Here is a 22,547-nt window from a genome sequence, read left to right on the forward strand (position 1 = left end):
TAAGCAGCTCTGTTCTAAGTTGCTGAGCATGTTCTCTGAACCCAGAATACTGGGTTGTTTAGGGGCTAGCTAATCTTGGGTCAGCCTTATCATTTTTCTTTTTTTGCCCAGGGCAAAATATCCAGGGGTGGAGTGACCTGTTTCAGCTCTAACAGATATTCTTTATAGACCTTCCATGAACCACATCATGGTTGCAAAGAAGGAAATTTTAGTCCTGCTTTTAGTATCTTTTATTTATTACATTTTTAAATGATATGTGATAACCAAAGTTCTCTAGGCATTGTACAGATAAATTAAAAATACAAGATAACAATAAAACAATTGCAAGAAAACAGCATGAGATAAAGCCAAGATAAAATCAGCAGCAAATATAAACTCTGGCACACATATTAAGACCAAAAGTAAAAGCAGTAGAGAGCATAAAAGAATAATAGAATCTGACAGCATTTAAACTAGTTTCTGTAATGATTGGGAAAATAAAAAAGACTTTTGCTGGTGTATAAAGATTGTAATTTAGACCTCAGGGGGAGCCTCTTTCAGGAGGCATTCCCTAGGCATTCCCTCCACCATTGAAGAGGCTCTTGTTCTGGTAGCCAGCTGCCAATGAACTTGCAAAATAGCATCTATAGAACAAACAAGCCATTTTTACTGCAAAATAATTGGTTTTTATGTGAAAGATTCACCAGGGAAGGGGAGTCAGTTACTGCAGTATGAAAAATTTGTCAACAAAATTAATTTAGTACTATCACTGCCAACCAATAGATTTAAAGCCAGCATGTCCTTACATTTAAGTTTTGCTACCTAGTTGTCAAGAACAAAGTTTCCTAATGTGAAATCACTGCAGCAACTAAGATTATTAAAGCCTTAAAAAATTAGCATACTTCTATTCAGGCAATTTTTTTTTACAAGCCGATAACGGTATCTGAAAAAATAACGAACACACAATGACTCAGAAGTATATACAACTGAAGAATAACATACTAATTGTCTAATTTTCCTGGATGGGCAGTTCAAAGCACATGACTCGCAGCTTAAAATGCAGTGAGAGGTTATCAGACAGTGTGATGCAGTACACCTGCTCTGAAGTACCTCTCCGCTAAGTGAGCAGAGGTACAGTTAACAGAACTAAAACACAATTAGAAGAACCTTCAGTTGAGATTTTCTTTGAAACATATTCTCTCTCAGAAGTATCACTGTAAATGTGGGCAATTTATTTTGTTATTTTCTTCTGATAAATGTGTGGGAGAGTGTGTGAAGAATGTGAAGCACTTCAGTGTCTGTGAATAATTACTAATATGGTTGCTTTGCTTCCAGATACAACCCTATGAGAAGATAAAAGCAAGGGGATTACCTGATAGTATTGCTTCGGTTTTGAACAAGTTAGTTGTAGTGAAACTCAACGGTGGCTTGGGCACCAGTATGGGATGTAAGGGTCCCAAAAGCCTAATTGGGGTACGAAATGAAAATACTTTCCTGGATCTAACAGTTCAACAGATTGAGGTGAGTAGCTTACTTGGTTATCCAAGAATAATAAATAATTCTTTGTTATTCTGGAACAGACTTTGGAAGATAACAGGGCTGTTGGGAGAGAAGAATGTGTTGCATCAGTGATGGTCTTCTGGTCCCAGTTATTAATCCGGCTGCCACAGATTTGTTCAAGCTGCAACTTCCAGTATTCAAGGGCAGCCCCACATAGAGTACACTGCAGGGTTCTATTTTATATATTGGATTTTTACTTTTTGTGAAATGTTAAAAGTATTCATTTGAATTAAAGAAAGGGGAGAAGTATTAATAGACCAAATATTTCGACTTAGGGGAAACGGAACTGAAACAGTAACACAGAAGATGTTATTTCCATCAGGTTTGGGAAGGCTGGCCTAGAGAGAAGGAAAACACACTATGCAGATTATGAGAACATACATTAGCTACAGGTACCAACCATTAAATGGGATATTTGCCATAAAGATTTAGGATTGCAATCTTGAATTATTTGATATTTAAAAGGTTGTTGTAATTATACATTTTAATATTTCTGAACAATGAAAAAGGTATTTCTTCAATATAAATGATACAAAGAATATTTAATTGATACAACTTTGAAAGAGGCATAAACTTTCAATTTCATTTAATTTCCAAACAGTGTTATATAACCTGGTATATTTTTTCAGCTAAAGCAATCTTACAATATTAACCATACATTTGTTTAAGTGTTAGCATGTTAGATATATTTATATCCTATGTTTTTCCTGCAAGAAACCTAAAGTGGCTTACATAATCTTCCTTTCAATTTTATTTTCACAAAAACCCAGTTAAATAAGTTAGGCTAATAGTTGGTGAATCACCCAAAGTCACCCCATGAACTTCATGGCTTGTGGGGACTAGAATCCAACTCACTGTAGTCCCAGACCAGTACACTAGCCACTGTGCCACAGTGACTCTCAGACAGATGGGTAGATACACATACACTTACATATATCCTAAAAATGTAAAATAAAGGATGAATCAACACAATATATAAGTTTGTTTCCTGTCAAAAACATTGATTTGGAAGAAACCTTGAATTTTGACAGCATCACTCTGTGCTCCAATAGCTGGGATGAGTTTAATTTCTCTACTTTGCTGAACACCTGGAGTCTCCAGAAAGGGTGGAAAGCTGAAGGGAGGACACTGAGAACAAAAGTAAACAAAAAGAACTCACCACGAAGGGGGTGATCTACTTGTCAGCCTATTTTGTGAGCAAAAATCTACTTACAGCTTTGCTTTTTACTTGACAGCTTGCTCATGGATAACTGTCAAATGAGAAGCAAAGCAATAGATTAATATATTTGTACGCTTGCTTTGTCATTATTCCTGGACAGTGCCTCTGGTATCACAAGTCAAGGGTACACTTTACACTTTTTTTTTTTTTTTTTGGAAAATGCAACAGCAGCAGCAACAAAACATTTTCACAAATCTCAGGTGCACACGCAAACAAAAATGGTGGTGAAACAGTGACAACTGCTCCAGTGTGCTCTTTGGGCACTTTGAAGTGGCCGTTGCTGGCTGTCATTTCAGAGGTTATGAAAAGGGCAGAAGAGAAAACAAGCCATGGTGACCAGAAAAGGTCAGTGCCACTGAGATTGCGTCAAAGTGCTGCTTGAGCATTTGCTGGAGCAGGTGCTGCTGCAAGGGGTGCTGTTTCCCTGTACCTGGGTTCAGACAACATGCCAACCCATTGTGGGTTGAAAACCCCTATAAAAACCATATATTTCCAGGGTGGCTTGTTGCCAACAGACAAGCCAGCCACCCTGTAAAAAGTGTTCTAGGTTCACATGACAAAAAATCCAGTGTGTTAGTTACCCACAATCAGTTACCATGTACTGAACCAATTACTCTTTTGTATCATTGCTTATCCAGGGAATCAACAAGGATTTACAACAAGGGATCATATACAGTCAGCCCTCTAGTGGAAAGCCATTAAAATAGCAACAACTGAAAATGTTATTTTCAGAATGTTTGGCATCAGTAATTTAACACAAATGGATATTTTAACACTGATGGAATGGAAGGGTTAGATATAATAGAAGGATTGTTTTAAGAAGCTGGTTCTTCATTAAATGATGGCTATTTTGTTCCACTAACTTACACGTATAAAGAAATTATCTTTATGGTTTCTGTATATTATCACTGGAAGATGTAGTATTTAAAATGATATTTGAATGGAGGATATAATGAAAACAGTAAGCAACCAGTTTGGTTATCGAACTACTTATTGGTTATTGAACAGGGCAACCATAATGGAGGCCAGTGATTCCAGGCCACAGTGATTGAGGGGGAGTCTTCAAAATATTTAAGAGAAAACATTAAGCTGCATCTGGATTTTATTTGCACGATTTGTACTATGTTTATTTATTTTATGTAAGCTGTCCCGAGGCTCATGCGATAGGACGGCATACAAAAATTCTAAATAAATAAATATTTAAGTATTTATTTGATTTTTATGTTGCCCCCCTCAGCCATAGGGCTCTCTGGGTGGTTCACAATATCCACCTTAGAGTCCTTGGAACTAATTTAATTGCAGAATACAAGTTGAATAAGTAAATATGTACAGCAATTAAAATAATACAATTCATAGTAGATTTAACAACTTGCAATATAAAACCAACAATAACAAAATCAATAAATGGAATAAAATAAGCAATAACATAAAATAAGATGAGATGGGGACATAACATTAAACATTCACTATATTGAACTATTTAAAACAACCTTGAAGGAAAAATAAAAATTATAAATAATTAAACAGGATAGAATGTCTAATGCTAAAATCATAATATGGCAGTGGCAATTAACAGCATAGAACCATTAAAACCAAACAACTCCCCTGCCAAAGTAGTTGCAGAAGAGAAATGGCTCTAAAAGAATAGCAGGATGATGCCAACCAGATCTCTAATGGAAGTGAATTCCACAGTTGGGGCGCTATTGTAGAAAAGGCCCCTTTCCTTGCTGTCTCCCCTTTTACTTCACTAGGGAGGGAATATGTAGGAGGGCTTTAGATGATGACTGGTGATCTGTCTGGGACATACGGAGACAGGCATTCCCTCAGATAGCCTGTCCTCAAGCCATTTAGGGTTTTGTATGTTATTGTAAGTGCTTTGAATTGGGTCTGGATGGCAATCAGCAGCCCCTGTAGCCTGTGCAGGACTGGCATGATATGCTCAAGAAAATAAGTCCTTGTCAGCAGGTGTGCTGTCCTGATTTGGATAAGTTGCAGTGTCTGGACCGTTTTCAAAGGCAGCCCCGCATAGACTGCTTTGCAGTAATCCAGGCGCAAGGATACCAGTACATGGATAACCATAGCAAGGCACCACTCATGCAAGTAGTGATGCAGCTGATAGACCAGCCGAAGTTGGTAAAAAATGCTCCTGGCTACCGAGTTCACCTGAGCAACAAGTGACAACTAGGGATCCAGGAGCACTCCAAGGCTGTGAATCTTGTCCATTAGGGAGAATGCCACTCCATCCAGGACAGGTTGAAAGTTCCCTAGTTGGATGGACAGACTTCCCGCCAATAGTGTCTCTGTATCTTGACTGAGTATCAGTTTATTGAACTGCATCCAGTCTATTACAGAGTCCAAACACTGGTCAAGAGGGAACTCTGCCTCAAAAGGATTTGAAGAGAATGAGAGGTAGAGCTGAGGGTCATCAGCATACTGATGACAGTTCAGCCTAAACCTTCTGATGACCTCTCGCAGCGGTTTCATATGGATATTAAAAAGCATGGGGGACAAAATAGAGTCCTGAGGGACTCCGTGACACAAAAGCCATGGTGCAGAGCAAAAGCTCCCCAGCACCACCATCTGGAGACTGTCAGCCAGGTAGGAATCAAGACACCACAAATCAGAGCCACCAATTCCCAATCCAGCCAACCTTTCCAGAAGGGTACCATGATCGATGGTATTGAAGGCTGCTGAGAGATCCAGAAGAATCAACAGGGTCATGCTCCCCCTATCTGTCTCCCAGCAGAGGTCATCCCACAGTCTCCATTTCAAAAACAGTCCTGAGGCCCAATTGAAATGGGTCTAGATAACCTGTTTCCTCCAGGAGAGTCTGGATTGTCCAACCCACTCAATTACCTTACCCAGATAAGGTATTAGCAATTGGTCAATAGTTGTTTATGTCAGCTGGGTCCAGGCTGTTTCCTCAGTAGTTCAGCAACCACAGTTTTTGGAGCATGTGTATCACTCCCTCTCTCAAAGAGGCATTGGCAACCTCCTGGACCTAAGCTGTAACCCCCTCTTTCGGTTTTTCAATCAGTCGTGATGGGCAAGGATCAAATGAGCAGGTTGGTTGTGGATAGAACCCAGCACCCTGTCCACATCCTTGGGCTGCAATAGCTGAAATGCATCCGTTAGAATGGGACTAGGTGGCACTCTAGACACCCCTGCCAGAAAGCTAAACAAAGCTAATTCACAATTATTTTTGTACTTAAGGAATCGTAAAGGTATCTGTAGTTGAGGGATTAAGGTTTTCTGACATTTATGACGTTCACCTTTTTCCAAGCTAACTGTTAAAGACAAACAACTACCCCATCCTAATGGTGTAATCCTCCCCTAGCTGGGGTCCTGCAGGGAGGTGTGTTAGATACCTCTGCTGGGACACGTGTATAAGTCACATCATCCCTAACCAGCATTTCTAGTGGCCATGGCTAGAAGCTGTAGTCCAATGCAACTGGAGGGCACTATATATAATTAAATATAGGGGGAGACAGAGAGAGAGTGAGTTATAATGCAGTTATTTTGCATTTGGCCTTTTAAAATTACCTGTTGCAGACAGCTGTTAATGGATTGAAGCTGCTGCTTCACTATGGACACCTTAGTTGATTGTAAGTGTGTTAACTGATCTGCTTATATTTGCATATGTCTGCAAATTGTGGCTTGAATCCTGAGAAGTGCTAGTGGAAGGGAACCTTTGCATCTCCTTATCACCGCAGCAGCTTGGGTGTTGTGCAGGACTGCCTAGTAGTGTATTTCACATCCCTTGCTGTTCAGGAAGGTTTTCTAAAACTTTGGTGAGTCTTTTTGGGGTACAGGAGTCTGTGTGGAAAGAAGGTGGTGAGGAAGTCCCTTACCATGAGTTTCTTTTTGTTCATGGGATCCAAGTAATAGTTCTAAAGGAAAAACATGCCACATCCGTTTTTAGATAATGCATACCTATGTTGCAGTTTAAAAGAAGTGCTATCTCCTGAATTGAGCAAGGAGGGGGAATGCCTTTTCTAAGAAATAATCTGCCATCTACAGTTTTTCCTAGCACTTCAATATTTTCCTTAGTTGCCTACTGCCAGTTTAATCAGGGACATCTTTTTTAGTTAGGAAAAAATTTATATGATTTTAAATGTTGTAATTCAATTTTAGATGTTTATTCAGTTGTTTTAATTCAAAAATAAAGCTGGAGCATGATGGCAATTATCAGCATATTGTTTAATGAAAGAGGTGAAGAGCTAAACAGGAGTCGTTAAAGTAGCCTAGTTGCTGTTTTCTGAATTTTAGGCATATATTCTGTTAATTTCTTCTACTGACTGATGCATGCTGGGTGGAAAAGATGCATTTTCAGATGGCAATCTTTGAGTAAAGAATATATAGAGTTCTTTTATAGGTGGAAAAAGTAAAAAGTAACCTAACAATGCTATGTGTTTCAACAGCATCTAAATAAAAGCTACAATACAGATGTTCCTCTAGTTCTAATGAACTCTTTCAACACTGATGAAGACACAAAAAAAATCTTGCAGAAATACAGCCATAGTCGTGTGAAAATCTACACTTTCAATCAAAGCAGGTATGGACAACACTGCTTTTGGTCATAAGTGATACCATTAATTGCATTAATTAATGGTATTATTTCTTACATTGTGAACTGTAAATTAGCTTGGGCAACAAACTTTTGTTGAGGTGTAGTTTTATCCAGATGTTTTAAAAAGATTGGTTAGAAACAACAAGCCTAACTAAAATTGCAAGATGAGATGTGGAAGTTTCTAGGCAATTATAGTATTGATATCTATGTGGCAACAGGCAGAAGGGCAGCAAATCATGACACATTTCTGTCATGTATGGAAATTAGTGCAGATTAGTTATTGGTAATTTTGAAATTACCTGCTTTAAGAAACCATTTTAAATGTACAAGGGGTGAATTTGGTAATCAAGGATGAGTAAGAAAGGCAAATACTTACCACCTTCCAATTTAGTTCTGTTTGGCAAATTTGAAGCATATTTACTGTAATCTTCCCCGCACTCATTTCCCTAGATTTCTGAGATACCTTGGATGACAGGTACTAGTTCCCCCATGTAGCTGGAGGTTATGGATGACCAGCTTTCCATGGAGTTAGAGACATTTTTAAGAAGCCTACATCTCATGTTTTCTTTTAAAATTACCATTTGAGTTGAAATAGTACCAGAACTCTCAAATATGCACATAATTTTAATCTGAACATCCAAATTCCATGCAGTTTATGGCTGTTAATATTACCTCCATGTCCTGAATGTCTGCCAAAATGTCCTGTAGTACCTGTTCACATTTCAGGCAATATCCTGACTCATCTGGTGGCTTAAAATCTTTCTGCTTTTGCAGGTACCCACGAATTAATAAGGAGTCTTTGCTTCCAATAGCAAAAGATGTGTCTTATTCAGGAGAGAATACAGAGGCTTGGTACCCCCCAGGTCATGGGGACATCTATGCAAGTTTTTATAATTCAGGATTACTGGATACTTTTATCGATGAGGGGAAGGAGTACATTTTCGTGTCCAACATAGATAACCTTGGTGCCACTGTTGATCTGTACATTCTCAACCACCTGATGAGTTCACCCAATGGAAAACGGTGTGAATTTGTTATGGAGGTCACCAACAAAACTAGAGCAGATGTTAAGGTAAAAACAAGTATTTATTTCAACTATGTTTTTTTCCAGGTAAAGCCTGTGTACTTTTTGTTGTCAAATCAGTTACATAACAATATAGCTGATATACCTGTTACATTCTCCAGTCACAACAAACTAGTTCCATGGAAATGTATGTCTTTTTTCACCAGTAAGTTCACAATGCCCTGAATTGGCTCCAAAATTCTGCAGTGCAGTGATGAGGTAGCAAATAATATTCTAAATGGGAAAGGATCATGCTATTTTACTGTGGAACTACTAACCCCTTTATTTGCCTTTTGTCACTGCTGTGAGAAGATGGAAGAGGAGGCTACTCTGAAATGTTGGATTTTTTTTCAAAATTGTATGCATTCACTTATGTGAATCATCTCATTGTAGCTATGAAATTCTATTGGGGTGCTACAAAGTGTTTACTACAGGTCAATATTTGGGAAGAAACTGTTTTGAGTCATTATGACAGCTGTGTTATAGAAGTTTTTAATTTGTAACTAAGCTGAACTGAAGTGCTATATTCTCTTGGGGTACAGTCCAAATAAGGATGCTGGAAGCCTCTGAACTCAGAGGATTACAGGCATCCTATGAAGGCAGGAGGAATGCAGAGGTGAAGGTCACCTCCATACTCTGACCACCCTGAAAAACACAGCGATGGTTGATTTTAGCTGTCTAAGGAGTATACCTCAGAGCAGGAGGGAAGCTTGCTGAAGTGCCATTAGGTACCTTGTAACTTGGCGACGTTGTCCGGATCCCTCTTCTCCCTGCCCAGAATGTCCCTACAAGCCCTTCACCAAAATTATTCTTGCAGAAGCAGCTGGCACAGTTATTTCCACACTGGCTTCACAGGGGGAAGTGGGATTGGAGTTCTGATTACAAACTACGTGGACAGAGTGATTTTCTGACCTCATGTCTGGGGTTCTGATCAATCTTATGTCATCTAGATGCTGTCTAGTGATCAAATGTTTGTTAGATATTTGCTTACACACAGTTATAGAATTCCATTTCACTTAGATTTGTTCTGTTTCTCCAGGGTGGTACACTCACACAGTATGAAAACAAACTGAGGCTAGTAGAAATAGCTCAGGTGCCAAAACCACACGTCGATGAATTCAAGTCTGTTTCAAAGTTTAAAATATTCAACACAAACAACCTGTGGATTTCATTATCTGCAATTAAACGGCTGCAGGAACAAAATGCTATTGATATGGAAATTATTGTCAATCCAAAGGTAAGCTTATGGAACAGGCTGAAACTGTAGGGTTGGAATAGTAGATGAAGTATTTCAAGGAGTATGTCTGCCTATCTTTAGAAATTCATAAGCTATTTTTAATATTTAAGAAATTCATCAAAATTGAACTAGAAATGTTTGACTATTTAAAAATATATTCATAACCCATATTGTGTTATCTGAGTACCTTTCTTTACAATTTTGAGTTATACAGCTTAGGATGTTCATCAGTTTTTAAACATGAAATCAACTTATACTGAAATGGATCTGCTTTACTAAGGTATATGCCATTTTGGACATATGGATAAAGTTGTATCTGGTTTACAAGTCCCCAATAGGTTATCCTTTTAATAGTAGGATGTTTAGAGGACCAAATGAATAAATTTTTTAAAAATAACTGTAGGATGTGTTTTAGGGTTTTTTGCCCAATTTATGCTCATCCCTTTGTGATTTGAATGTGGCACACTTAAATTATGAACAAAAGGTACATGTTTGCGAGCTATAGTTTAGATGAAGGCACTCAATTATTTGTTACTATTTTGGTTCTGTTTTTAATTCAAGCCATTGTGAGCTTACTCCGTAAGGGATGAGTAAGATAGATGAAATTGCTGAAAACCTCTAACTTGTGCTATAGATACTGATTTAATAAAATAGGTTTTCTTACAGGGATTGGTCCTGACTGGCACAGCTTCAGCATGCAGTGAAGGGTCCCTGTAGGCACTGGATAATAAAGGCTAGTTTCTTCCATTTTCTCACAGGGAGCCTGTACAAATGGTGTGGAATGGAAGGCCTGTACACATTTCCATATTCATCTAGATCCTGCTTTCCCTTTGTGGTCAGGAACCTCAAGCTCTGAGCAATTGGGACGGACTAAGCTGGTGGAGATAATGTGGAGCAAATGCAGGCCTCTCATTCTCCACCATGGCTTCATGTTGGATGCCCACGCTGATGCAGCAGGAAAAAAGGAATAATTTCCATGCTTGGGTACTCTGCCCACTGTAGACTGGGTCAAACACATAATTACACCCTTTTTATTGCGATGCATTTTAACTTCTAATGCTGTGTGACCCTGCTGTGGAAAGTCTAGTGTTTCAAAAGACTAAAATTTTCATGTCAGGCTCAAGTGAATATGCAGAATTTGAGTTCAGTTGATTTTTCAGCTTGTGAATCCATGAGTTTCAATTAAAATTTTCTCTTTCAGACTTTAGATGGTGGTTTAAATGTTATTCAGCTGGAGACTGCTGTTGGTGCTGCCATTAAAAGTTTTGAGAACTCAATGGGAATAAATGTACCCCGTAGCCGTTTCCTGCCTGTCAAGACTACATCTGATCTTCTGCTTGTCATGTCTAACTTATATAGCCTTAATGCTGGATCTTTAACAATGAGTGAGAAAAGAGAATTCCCCACCGTTCCACTTGTTAAATTGGGAAGCTCTTTCACTAAGGTGAGCATAGGTTTCTGCTTGTCCTTTTGATCTGAATCAGGCTAAGTTGTGGAGTTACTCAACTGGTGTTTGGAATCAGTAATAGACCAGATGAAGGTCCATCCAACTGTGTTAGAGGATGGTTAGAGTATTAGTAAGTGTTCCTCATATTACTGGGAAGGTTGTAGATGTGACTGTAATCCCCCCTTAAAGGGGCAGCTCTGCAGTCTGGATATACTGATGGATCCAGCAGTGTTGCTGAAACGCTAAGTTGTTCTTCTGATATACTGCCCCTCTCACTAGCTAAGCCTGTGATCTCTCCTCCCCAGTAGATTTGATAACCCTAGTCCATTGCAATGTGGAGGACTGCTTTTTAAGACTTCTCTAAAACTCTGCAAAATGGAGCAGCTGGCTTCCTAATTGGGTCCAGCTATAAAGAGCATATCCCATGAGCACCCAAACAGTTAGCTACATTGATTACCAGTCTGTTTCTGGGCACAATGGCAAGTGTTGGGCATTAATTACAGAACCCTATACAGCTTTGCACCTGAGTACCTGAACAACAGTACCTACTGTATGAGCTGGCCTGAACCTTGGGATTTTCATGGAAGATTAACTGAAATTAGCTGACTGGAGAGGACCTTCTTGATTGTGGTGCCTTGCATTTGGAATGCATCTGTGAGCAAAACTCACTTCTGACTCTTAGGATGACCTTTCAGAATGAGGCAAAAGCTTTATTATTTGCCCAGGGCATCTAGGCAATTCAGAATATTGGATAGTCAAATTTTTTTATGGTTCAGCAGTAAACCAGTTTAGAAATTGAGCAGTATCACTTTGCTTCTTGCTGGTCTTTCTGTGTTCTAAGAATTTTACTGCTGGAATTTAATTTTTTTATTTAAATATTTATGCCACATTGAGTTTTTTAAGGAAGTCTAAAACAAGACACAAGAATAGCAAAATAGCAATCAATAAAGGCACAACCTATAATTTGATTTTAGTGTACTGCTGTTTTTTTAATGTGCACCATCCTTGAAGCTTATGCTGAAGGACAGTGTATAAATACACAAACTGCTTTTGTACTAATGTGACCACAAACAGAGTATGTGCTAGATTAGCGTGATAGAACTGATCTGCTATGGTACTACATGACTACTTTGGGAATGCTGCGATGGTAAGATTCTCTCTCTGTCTCTCTGGTTCTAAATATACATGGGGCTGTACCTTAAATCATTCCAAGGTCTGTCTTCCCTCGATCCTGTTTACACCACACAGGTGCGTGCATTGTTTCATCTGTTTATTTTTTCTGTTGCTAGCGGAGTAGCTTACACTGGGATTGCTAGTCCTACTTAATACAGTTTGAACTATACAGGCTTAAATGTAAAAAGATTAACTACCTCCTTGAAAATCTTAGCCCCTTCCACAAATGCTTGGTGGGGCCTTTGTATTTTATCTTTGTAAGCCATCCTGAGGCTTTTGCAAAGGACAGCATATAAATATCATGAATGAATGTACCTGACACTGTTCACATCATAGGTCAATTAAAGGTGAATGGAGTGTGCTTTTTTTCCTTTTCTATCTTTCCATGGTAATACTCAAATATATAATCAAATATATTTAATAGTAAATGCTAATACCATCTCCTTGTTCATCTTGTTTGATCTTTAAACAGTTATGTAGTCTTTTAACATCTACGTTCATCTGTATTAACTCGGATTCAAGTTAGAAAACTGGCACAATTGCTTCCACTTGCTTTATCCTGAGTGTCAACATTCTATCATTTTTCAAGCCACAAGTATTCCTGTTAAAACTTGCACTTTGTCTCTATCAATCTAAAATTGGTTGTAGGCCACTTTTAAAGATGGAACCTTCTCAAAATGGCATAGAAAATAAGCATCATAAGATATGTATATAATGAAAAGTCCATAAAACATGTTTCAGTGAAGTCCATTGATGATAATTGTTGTTATTACATTTCATTTTTATACCGCCCATACCCAAAACTTTCCCATCCAGATTTCAACCAGGCCCAACCCTGCTTAGCTTTCAAGATTAGGCAGGATCAAGTACTTCAGGCTATATAGAAACTTTCAGTATAGAAATAGTGTGAAGTCATGTTTGTACAGAACGTTCTCTAAAATGCACATTTTTGTATGTATGCAGCTTTGCTTAATATCTGCCTTTTTCTATGAAAGTTTTGAGCAAGAACAGCATCCCATCATTTAGAGAACTGCAGAATTTGAAGGACAACTGTGTTCTGATCTGCAGATTAGTCCAGAAAAGTGTGAATTATGTCAGCTTAAAACTGCAGGGCAAAGTTGTCCACCAACCCATCTTACATTTGCTTGCCTATTAAATCACCCAAACTATATAAAAATAAACTTATTCCCTTCATAACAATGGTTCTTTCCCTAGGCCAGAAACCTAATTCACCTTCAAGACTGCTACTGTGATAGAGAGAGTCAGTTGCAGTTCTCCATACCTTAAAAGCTTAATCTTTTGTTACAAGCCATATTAAATAACTGTTGAAAGTGACTGGATGTAATTGTCTTTATTTGGATGGGATCAGGAAACATGGGACAGTTACTTGGCTAAGTATGAAATGTTGTCTATACTTGAGTGTAGGCTTCAGTTGTGCAGTGGTGAATAACTGGCTATTATTCACTGAAGCTGGCTATCAAGCATCTCTCCTACGTTACTGCTACACCTGACATTTATATGCTAAATCTTGCAATGTTATTGTAAATTTTGAAAATTGTCTAGAAAACAGTTTCAGAGCATGGAGACTTCAGTCATCACAGTCCTATTTCTGTTTTTTGAAAAGGTTCAAGATTATCTGAGGAGGTTTGAGAGCATCCCAGACATGCTTGAATTGGATCATCTGACTGTTTCTGGTGATGTCACGTTTGGCAAAAATGTTGCATTAAAGGTTGGTCATACAGCATACATACAAAAGTTGTGTATAATGGCAATATGCATAGAAGGGTGCATTTGTAAGAATACTAATAAAATCTGTCACCTTAGTTTAACATTTGAACTTCATATAACTTTTTATCAGCTGCCTGCATCCAGTGAAGTTATTTAAATGAGAATTAAACTAATGATTCATTTCTAATGTGTCCACTTTTAAAATTTAAAAATAAACTTTATTAGACTGTGTTTTGGGAATGCAGTTTTAACCCAAACTATTGAATGCATAAGTTTCCCCCAGTAGTAAGTTAAACTTTTCTTTTTCAGGTGGAAAATGGGTTAAAAAAACATTATAGGAAGACTGAACACATAATTTTTGAGAAGTAGTTCAGGCTTCCTACATTTTTTTAAAGCAAATATTTAAAAAGGTTCACAACAAGCCAACTGGCTTGTAAATTACTTGCATTGTCCTGCATACAGATGAATTAATCATAATGGGTTATCATGTGAAATATTTAAAGGAAATGCATTCACTGCTTTATGAAAAATCAAATCTTAAGCTTTCTGACAGATATTAGAATGTCCTTTTTTGATGGAAAAAGAGACATCTGCAATGGTCAAAGTGGACAAACTGCATTCATGAATGCATCAGCAAGCTTATGAATGGCAGGGCTCCCCTTCCCCTTCCCACTGTCCAATTGGGCCAATAGGGTTAAAGTCAGAAAACCCTGTACCTGCTATTACTAATTGCTTGGTGTCTTATCTCAGTTGAGCTGAAGTGTTGATGCTAAAATAGGCTTCATATAAGAACAAAGCATGTATGAAATGCAATTATTACAGTATCTAGAACTAACTGTAGAAATTCTGGTAGTTTGAGATGCTGGGAATGCTAATTGCATAAACAAGGACTGTGCAGGAAATAAAATTCTATTAATGGGTGATTAAAGTTTGTATAACCATAATTACCCAACGCTTCTACAGAGAAACCTAGACAATGTAGTTTCTTCTCCATTTTTCTCATCTAGCAGGGAACATATTTGGGAGCAGTAGCAAAATGTGGCTACAGGAACTATTAAAAATGTAAATATAGCCAACCATTTGAAGGCTAATTGGATTTCGACAAATTCCATCCCAAAAAGTGGGATTAATTTTTGAATAAGCATGTTTAGAATTTCAGTACAAGTCACTTTTTTGTACTTTTTGAGATGCGATAATTCCATCATTCTACATAATCTAAATGTGGACTGTCATGGCATTTATACTTGGTCTACGAAGGCAATACAAAAACACTTGGAAAAGAATAGAATTGTGTTTCATGCCAAAGTATTTAGAAAATACTTTGAAAATGAAACTAAGTGTCCCCACAATTGTAAAACATAATTGACAGTTTGAGAGTATGTGGCATTGAAACAAGTAACTGCATGTTTACAAATATCAGTGTCAACAGTTTAGTTGGATTCATCTTACACTGGTTACACCATGACACTGAAAATTAGGATACTAATTGTTCTACATCAAACGTTGCCTGAATTGTTTCAAAAGTTATCAAATAAGAATGAATTTAAAGTGAACCCAAGGTGAAGGATTCAATTTAAGGTTTCAACAGCTGTTTCAAAAAGTCACACAAATGTATTTTTCTATATTTAGGGAACAGTCATCATCATTGCAAACCATGGTGACAGGATAGATATCCCACCAGGAGCAGTACTGGAGAACAAAATAGTATCTGGCAATCTTCGGATCTTGGACCACTGAGGTGATTTGAACTGATTTGTTGCTGGTAGCCTACTAAAATAGTACCCGAAATGAAAGAACTCACAGGCATTAGATTTGTACACAGAAGGCCTATACCCTTAGTCAGTGTGCCGACAGTATTATTTTAAGTAGTTTTCTGTATTATTTTCAAGTGAAAAAAAAATGAGATGCAAATCTTTAAATGATTCTGCAGGTCAATTAAAATCTAAAGTGCAATATTGTTTGTCTTAAGGCAGGCAGCTCTTATGTAAGAAATTTAACATGTTGATGTTCAATGATTTTTGAAATATTTGTAACTAATAAAAGCTGTGAAGCAATATGCTGTTAATTATGAAGTGCAATGAAGCATAAGTGGCACCCGTAACAAATACCCAAATGGTTTGCTGTTAAGGCAAGTAAAATGTTTAAAATATCTAGAACATAATTGTTAACCTTGTTTGCCTTCTATCGTTAGTATGTAAAACTACACTGTTCACAGCAGTCCCTCTCTTTTCACAGATAGTTCAATACCTCACTTTTATTGTGCTCTAAAGCTAGAGTTGTTGCTCTCCTGTATTTTCCCAAAGAAAGACACCTTGAATGAAACATCAGAATGGATACTTTCAGCCACAGTCGTCACCCCATATCTTCTAGATTTCTCTCTTTAGCTGTTAAGAATTCACGTAAACATTTAAAGATGTAACAGATCACCTCTACCATGTACTTATGTTCATACAATTAAATCATGTGTCAGTCTAAAGGAGGAAATTTCACAGCTGTACAGGTACTAAAATAAATACTATCAAATCCTCTCTCTGTGTAATTGGTTTTTGCTGCTGGTGTTATTAAAGCCAAACTTAGTGGTTAAAGAAGTTGCTCTCTTAAACACATTATTTTTACAGCTTTATTTTGATTGACAATGACTTCTGCTAACGTTAACAGAATAGGCATGCCCGTTTGAAGAAAGTATAGGCACACAAAACACAGACTGTATCATTGAACATAATCATCACGAGAGTAGGCACTCACTGGGTTTAGGTAAAAATGTTGTGAAGTGAAATACGCAGGCACTTCATTACTTAATACAGGCAGGTACCAGCCTGTAAGGTAGCATAAGTTAGTCATACGTCATCTACTGCTGATATTGTGAGTGTAGGTCTGACTACACATTTACCTTTTAAAACATCTTTACCTGGATGGGCAGGTGTGAGAAAATGGGAGGCAAGGATTATATGGAAACTGGCAGATTTATAATCCATGGAAAAGGTTCTTATAAGTACTCAAAAGTTAAAATTACACACCCTAGGTCATCATAACCAAAGCAGCTCTAACCGTCTTGCTAGCTTGCCATTATAAGAAACAAAGGCAAATTCTCCAGCTTCTATTTCAAGATTGGAAAGTTATTTAAAATATTGTCCTCTGGTGGCAATATGAGGAAAAATTGCAAGAAATACTTTGGAACATGAATGCACCCTAATAAATTCAAATCTATGTAGGTAATCAAGACTTTATAGAAACATCTGTAAAAAAATAATTTAACTGTATAGTTTTATAGTGAAAACATTTTCTAGAATTCAACAGCAAGAATTTTCAAACTACCATCATTAAATAACGGTGAGACACCATGTGAATTTCATTGCACTAGAGGAAATGCAAAGCATCTTTTTAATATAAAGATATACAGAGCACTCTCTAGCCAACAACAGCTGTGTTACAGCTATGTATTCTTTTGGATTTGGTCCAAAGAAACCTGAGCCTGGTTCCAGAAAGAATGAAGAAATTGCACAAAGAACCAATCACTTCTTTCTTTACCAAGGGACTCTCTCAAAGTCATTCCTGTAGTTAGTTTCACATCGTATTTCCAGAGGCTCTCCTTTTCTAGGTTCCAGGTAATCTTCTGCAAAGAAGAATATCCATGCCAAGAGGCATCTTTCACTGGATTATCACCTCTTCTGTTCCCATATTTCAGCCATGTTTAAGTCTAAGGTTTGAAGCCCTTTCAAAGCTTGGAGGTTTCCAGTGTAAAACGCTACATCTGCTGTAACCAATCTATTTGAAACAGAAAAAGAATCATTAAGACACAGGGTACCCAGACATGTTTGTAAGAATACTGGACAAAAACTCAGCCCTTCAAGCTGTGTGTTGTGCGCTTGATGTTTTGCTTTGTGCCTTATGCCTTCTCTTCTGTGCTGGAATCTGTGTATTCTAACAAGATAAATACTGTCATCTACTGTGGAACAGGATGTCAGTAAAATTGCTTTTGAATTTCATCCATTTATTTATTATATTTCTATAGCACACATCTTCATGAATAAAATGGGCAAAACCAATAGTACAATTTGTGTTTCATAGTAATATAAAATGGATTGAATCCAGACAATTGCGTTTAGAGAGGCCCCACTGAAATTAACGAGGCGTTAGTAATAACAGAAGTCCTACTGGTCTCAATAGGTCTACTCAAAGCATGACTATGTCTCATAGCCACCCTTTATCAATTTACTTTTATTTATTTTCTTTCAATAATAATTAGTCGTGTTATGGTTTGTGGCTTTCAGGGTGATACACAATTTTAAAAATCTCAAATCCATATAATCAAAAGCAGCAGAAGCTAATAAAAGTTAACTAAAAATAGTATTTTAATATCTTTAAAATACTAAAGATAAAACAACTTGAAAACAGCATAGAAGTCTTAACAAAAAGGAACACAATGCATCCGAGAACAAAAAGGTATTTAGTTGGCACTGAAAGGTTAACTATGCAGGGGGATCTCCCTGGGAAGAGTATTCTATGACTGAGAGACTGCTACTGCAAAGGCCAGTTCCTGATTAGTCACCCACAGAAGTCAGCATGAGAGGACATGTGGAACAGGGCGTCTTGTATGTCAGGGTTTGGTAGAGATTGTGAAGGGTTTTGCAGGGTAGCACAAATTTGCAGAACTGAACCTAGAAATCAGAGGTATGCCTGGCTTTGGGCGGGGGGGGGGGGGGGCAAACTGCTTCCCTGGCATTGCCACTCCGCCAACCAGTAGCAACAAAAGGAACTACCGTGGCAGTTGGCCAGGCTAAGCTACACACACCAGTTTAAACTCGTGTTTTTTTCTCAGCTTTTCAGTAGAAGCAAAATGAGCCAAACGCAGTCTTTGTGGGACACAGCAGCAGCATCACAACATGCCTGTATCAAATCTGTTGCACTTACTACTAGTCAAATGTTAAGAAAGGAGCAACAATGGCAAAACTTTTAGCAGTGCAGGTATGTTTTAGAGTCACCCAGCAGTGTTGTCCATGGTCCAGCCCTGGCAATAGCACAGCTGGAACACTCATGATCAAAGTACCCAGTTCCAGACAGTACTTAGGCTGCCACATTTTGCACTAAGAAAAATGCACCACATTTCAGACACCACATACAACATGTGGTAGTAATCTAAATGGGAGGTTACCATGATCACTCAAAATAAGGCAGTCACTAGCCTGGTAGGGTTGTAGCTGGCATTGTAGCCTAAGCAGCTGAAAGGTTCCCTGTCCCACAAAAGACACCTGGGCTTCTAATGATTAAGATGGAGCTATACACACCCTCGAGCTATGAACAAGATCCTTTAGGCCGAGTTCGTCCCCTTCCAAAACAGGACAAACACTACCACACATTAACAAGTACCTTCCTCTTTTCTGATCTGAGTTTGTTAGTTCTTACCCTGTCTATTACCACATGGGCTCTGTTTAAGCCCCACCTGGAACTGATGTGCTGCTGCTGCTGCTGCTACACTGCATTTAAATTCCACCTTTTATCTTCTGAAGAATCTGGGGCAGCACATATAGCTTCATTTTACTCTCACAGCAACCTGTGAGGAAGGCTAGGCTGAAAGGCCATGTCTGGCCCAAAGTCACCCAGCAAGCTTCATGGAACTAAGAAGAAACCAGAATCTCCATCTCCCAGGTCCCTAGTCCAGCACTTCAACCACTACACCATGCTGTCAGAAAGCTGCATGCTAACAGAATCATCTAACACTTCAAACGACCTCACTCAGCCATTTCATGCGGATGTTAAAGGGGATAGGGACCAGATGGAATCCTATGGGATTCCAAAGCAAAACCCTTTTGGAAACAAGCATTCAAGTTGAATGGAACCGCTGTACTAACTACACTTGCCTCAGACCACCTCTGGAGCAGGATGCTGTTGTCAATGTGAAATGAAGTTCCAGAGAATCAAAAAAGTGGTACACACTCTTGTCTCTTTTTCTGGCAAAAGGCACAGTACAGTACAAACCAAACATGGAAGAATACTTAGAAAACTCTGGGGAAGAGACAAAAATATATTCTTGGCTTCAAGCAATTCTGGCTGCCCTAGTGACACCATGCTCACTACTGTAGTGACTTTAAAAAGCAGCAAAGCAAATATACCTCTATCACAAAGAATTCACAATTACCAAGTTTTGCATCTTTGTCTAAGAAGCAAATGAGGTGGCCCTGGCACTCATTCTCTTCCTAAAGTGACAAGGCTTTGAGGCTGATCCAACACCAGCAGACTGTAGCTTGCAGCAAACCTGGGGCAAATATTGCACTCCTTAAGAGCCCTCTGGGCCAGGAATTCCCAGAAAGGAATGCCTTCACTCAGAATCAGCAATGAAGGACAGGCTGCTCCTTTCCACTTCTGCTGGCAGTATTGTGAGAGCTGGGGCAGATGCAACAACTAGCCTCTTCCACCTTCATTAGGAGAGCCATTGCTGTTTGATCTGCTGCCGCCCTAAGCCAGTGCCAGCCCTGGTGGGGAGCGTCATCCAACACATCCCTTGAGAGTTCTCTGGGCCAAGGACTCCAAATGCTACTCTAGGGGCTCTCCTCACTTGGGCCTGGCTGGTGAAGTAAAGTGCTCTCTTTCTCCCTTTTCTGTGTGTTTGATGCTGTTTTGTTTGCAACTTTAGTGGCTTCTAAACAGACTTCCCAGCCAGATTTGGCTGCACAGTAACATTACCAGGGCAGATCAGAATAGAACCTCTCATCCTGATGGGACAAACATTTTCACCCTGTTCTGCAGTTCCTCACAGGCCCAGAATAATAATTGAAATGAAGAGTGCTCATTTTACAAAAGAAAAATGCATAAGACATTGCTGCCTTTCCATTGCAGTGCAGAAGTTTACCACAGAAAGGAGACACTGTGTAACATACCCATGTTGAGGTCCTCCATCATTGACTACATTTAAGTGAGCCAACTGCCTCTTCAAGTGAAATTTGCAGCTTGCATTAATTCTTAAAAACAACATCTAGAGGACAATATAGGAGATGTTAACTATATGGAATACAGTAAGATAGCAAAATTTTTATTGCTTTGAAGAACAACTACAAAGAATACTCAAATAAGTATTTGTAAGGATAATTTGCAGTTACAATGAAGAGTGACTTTAGTTTGTATTTAGAGAGTGAGACAGGAGATTCTATAACTGAGGATCTTCTTGCAGCCCTGTGTCAAACTAGGCAAGGAGAGCCCCACTGAAGACCTCCCTCACACCGGCTCTCCACTCAATACTCACCACCACCACTATTGCAGCAGGCTGCCAGGGGAAGCACAGCCATCCAGCAGCCCTGTGAAAAGATGATCCCCTGCCCCCGCAAAAGGCCCTCTCCAGTCTTTCTCCTGTGCATCATTTTCTTTGTTTTGATTGTAAGCCTGTGAGCAGGGACTGTTACATTTAATTGACTGCAAGCAAGCTACTCTGGGAGTTTTTTTTAATGAGCAGGGACATAAACATGCTTCAAAATACATGAATAGTATTACATATTATTCAGTAATATAGCAGCAGTTTACTTAGGCATAGCCCTTGAAATCAGACCTTAAGATCTAGCTGACCCAGAGAGAGTGAGAAGAGGAGATACTTCTGAGAACAAATCTCCAAGTTTAGGAGTCACTCGTGGGATACAGATGTCTCTTCAACAGCCAAAACTTGTGTACAACAGCACAACTACAGAACAGGCGCGCCAACCAAAACCACTCACCTGTGTTTGCTCTTCAGGAAGAAGGTCATATATTGCTTCATGCATCTTTGCCATTTGTTTACAAATATTCCTGAAGCAGGTGGAAGGAACAGGGGCCTTTACCTCATACTGTAAATAAATACCGAGAACGTGTCACTATATGTATGCATGCTTTCTGGAGCTTAGCTATTACTTCTGGTTTTCATAGTAATAAGAATCCTAATTAAACACACTGATATTTGCTTGCTGACTGTTCAAGCTTCTCATTCACAGTTATGGTTTGCCAAAGCACTCATACATGGTTAGCATATGCTAAATTTTTAAACCAAACAGCCAATACAAAATCTCACCTTTTCCATTCCTACCCATTTGTTGCAAGGCACTGCACCACAGAGCACACATTTTCTGCATCATATGCACAGCAAGACACACAGAAGGAAAATGTCTCGCATTGTTTGTCAGCAGATGCCTGGATCATGCAGACAGTTTAAAAGCTTTCAGTATGCAATGAGCAGTGTTTAATCAGATACCCATAGTTCTTCATCGTGGCCTCTGTGCATCACACATATGGGTTGCTGCACCTGCACAGTGCCTAGGCCGGAAGATTAGAAAGCTAACGCTTTTTGGCGGGAAAACTCCGCTCCCCTCCCGCTTCGTGGTATAAATAGAGCGGAGTGTCTGCCATTTTACTCAGTCTTTGCGACCGCCGTTTGCTGTGCCTTGTGCCTATTCGTCTCTCGCTATAGATCTGTGCCTCTTCGTTGTTTTTTTCTCAAAAACCTTAAACTCCTCTTGCTCCAAGTTTGTTCTTCTTCCCGATTCTGTCCTCTTTTCTTCATTTTTCCGCGATGGCGCAGCGGGCGGCATTCCGCAAATGTATTGAATGTGGATC

At 38.8% G+C, this 22,547-nt stretch overlaps 2 protein-coding genes across 6 annotated transcripts in view; one reads left to right on the plus strand and one right to left on the minus strand.

Moving 5' to 3' along the window:
* The window catches only part of UGP2 (UDP-glucose pyrophosphorylase 2), a 44,150-nt gene extending 27,646 nt beyond the window's left edge, over window positions 1–16,504 (plus strand). For 2 of the 3 annotated variants that reach the window (XM_044454642.1, XM_044454641.1), the window contains exons 4-10: window positions 1,315–1,500; window positions 7,180–7,313; window positions 8,103–8,400; window positions 9,431–9,628; window positions 10,830–11,072; window positions 13,873–13,977; window positions 15,606–16,504. In XM_044454642.1, the coding sequence (XP_044310577.1) occupies window positions 1,315–1,500; window positions 7,180–7,313; window positions 8,103–8,400; window positions 9,431–9,628; window positions 10,830–11,072; window positions 13,873–13,977; window positions 15,606–15,713 (1,272 nt within the window). In that variant the 3' untranslated portion in view covers window positions 15,714–16,504. The remainder of the gene's footprint in view (window positions 1–1,314; window positions 1,501–7,179; window positions 7,314–8,102; window positions 8,401–9,430; window positions 9,629–10,829; window positions 11,073–13,872; window positions 13,978–15,605) is intronic. The other variant, XM_044454640.1, reaches the window with a different exon arrangement.
* A 78-nt stretch (window positions 16,505–16,582) lies between these two features.
* VPS54 (VPS54 subunit of GARP complex) overlaps window positions 16,583–22,547 on the minus strand; it is a 58,705-nt gene continuing 52,740 nt past the window's right edge. For all 3 annotated transcript variants that reach the window (XM_044454637.1, XM_044454638.1, XM_044454639.1), the window contains 3 exons: window positions 21,677–21,784; window positions 20,852–20,946; window positions 16,583–17,741 (listed from right to left, as the gene is read on the minus strand). In XM_044454637.1, coding sequence (XP_044310572.1) covers window positions 17,636–17,741; window positions 20,852–20,946; window positions 21,677–21,784 — 309 coding nt within the window. In that variant the 3' untranslated portion in view covers window positions 16,583–17,635. The remainder of the gene's footprint in view (window positions 17,742–20,851; window positions 20,947–21,676; window positions 21,785–22,547) is intronic.

The sequence above is a fragment of the Varanus komodoensis genome, unplaced genomic scaffold (assembly GCF_004798865.1).
Source record: "Varanus komodoensis strain SLA01 unplaced genomic scaffold, ASM479886v1 scaffold7_3, whole genome shotgun sequence".
Taxonomy (NCBI): domain Eukaryota; kingdom Metazoa; phylum Chordata; class Lepidosauria; order Squamata; family Varanidae; genus Varanus; species Varanus komodoensis.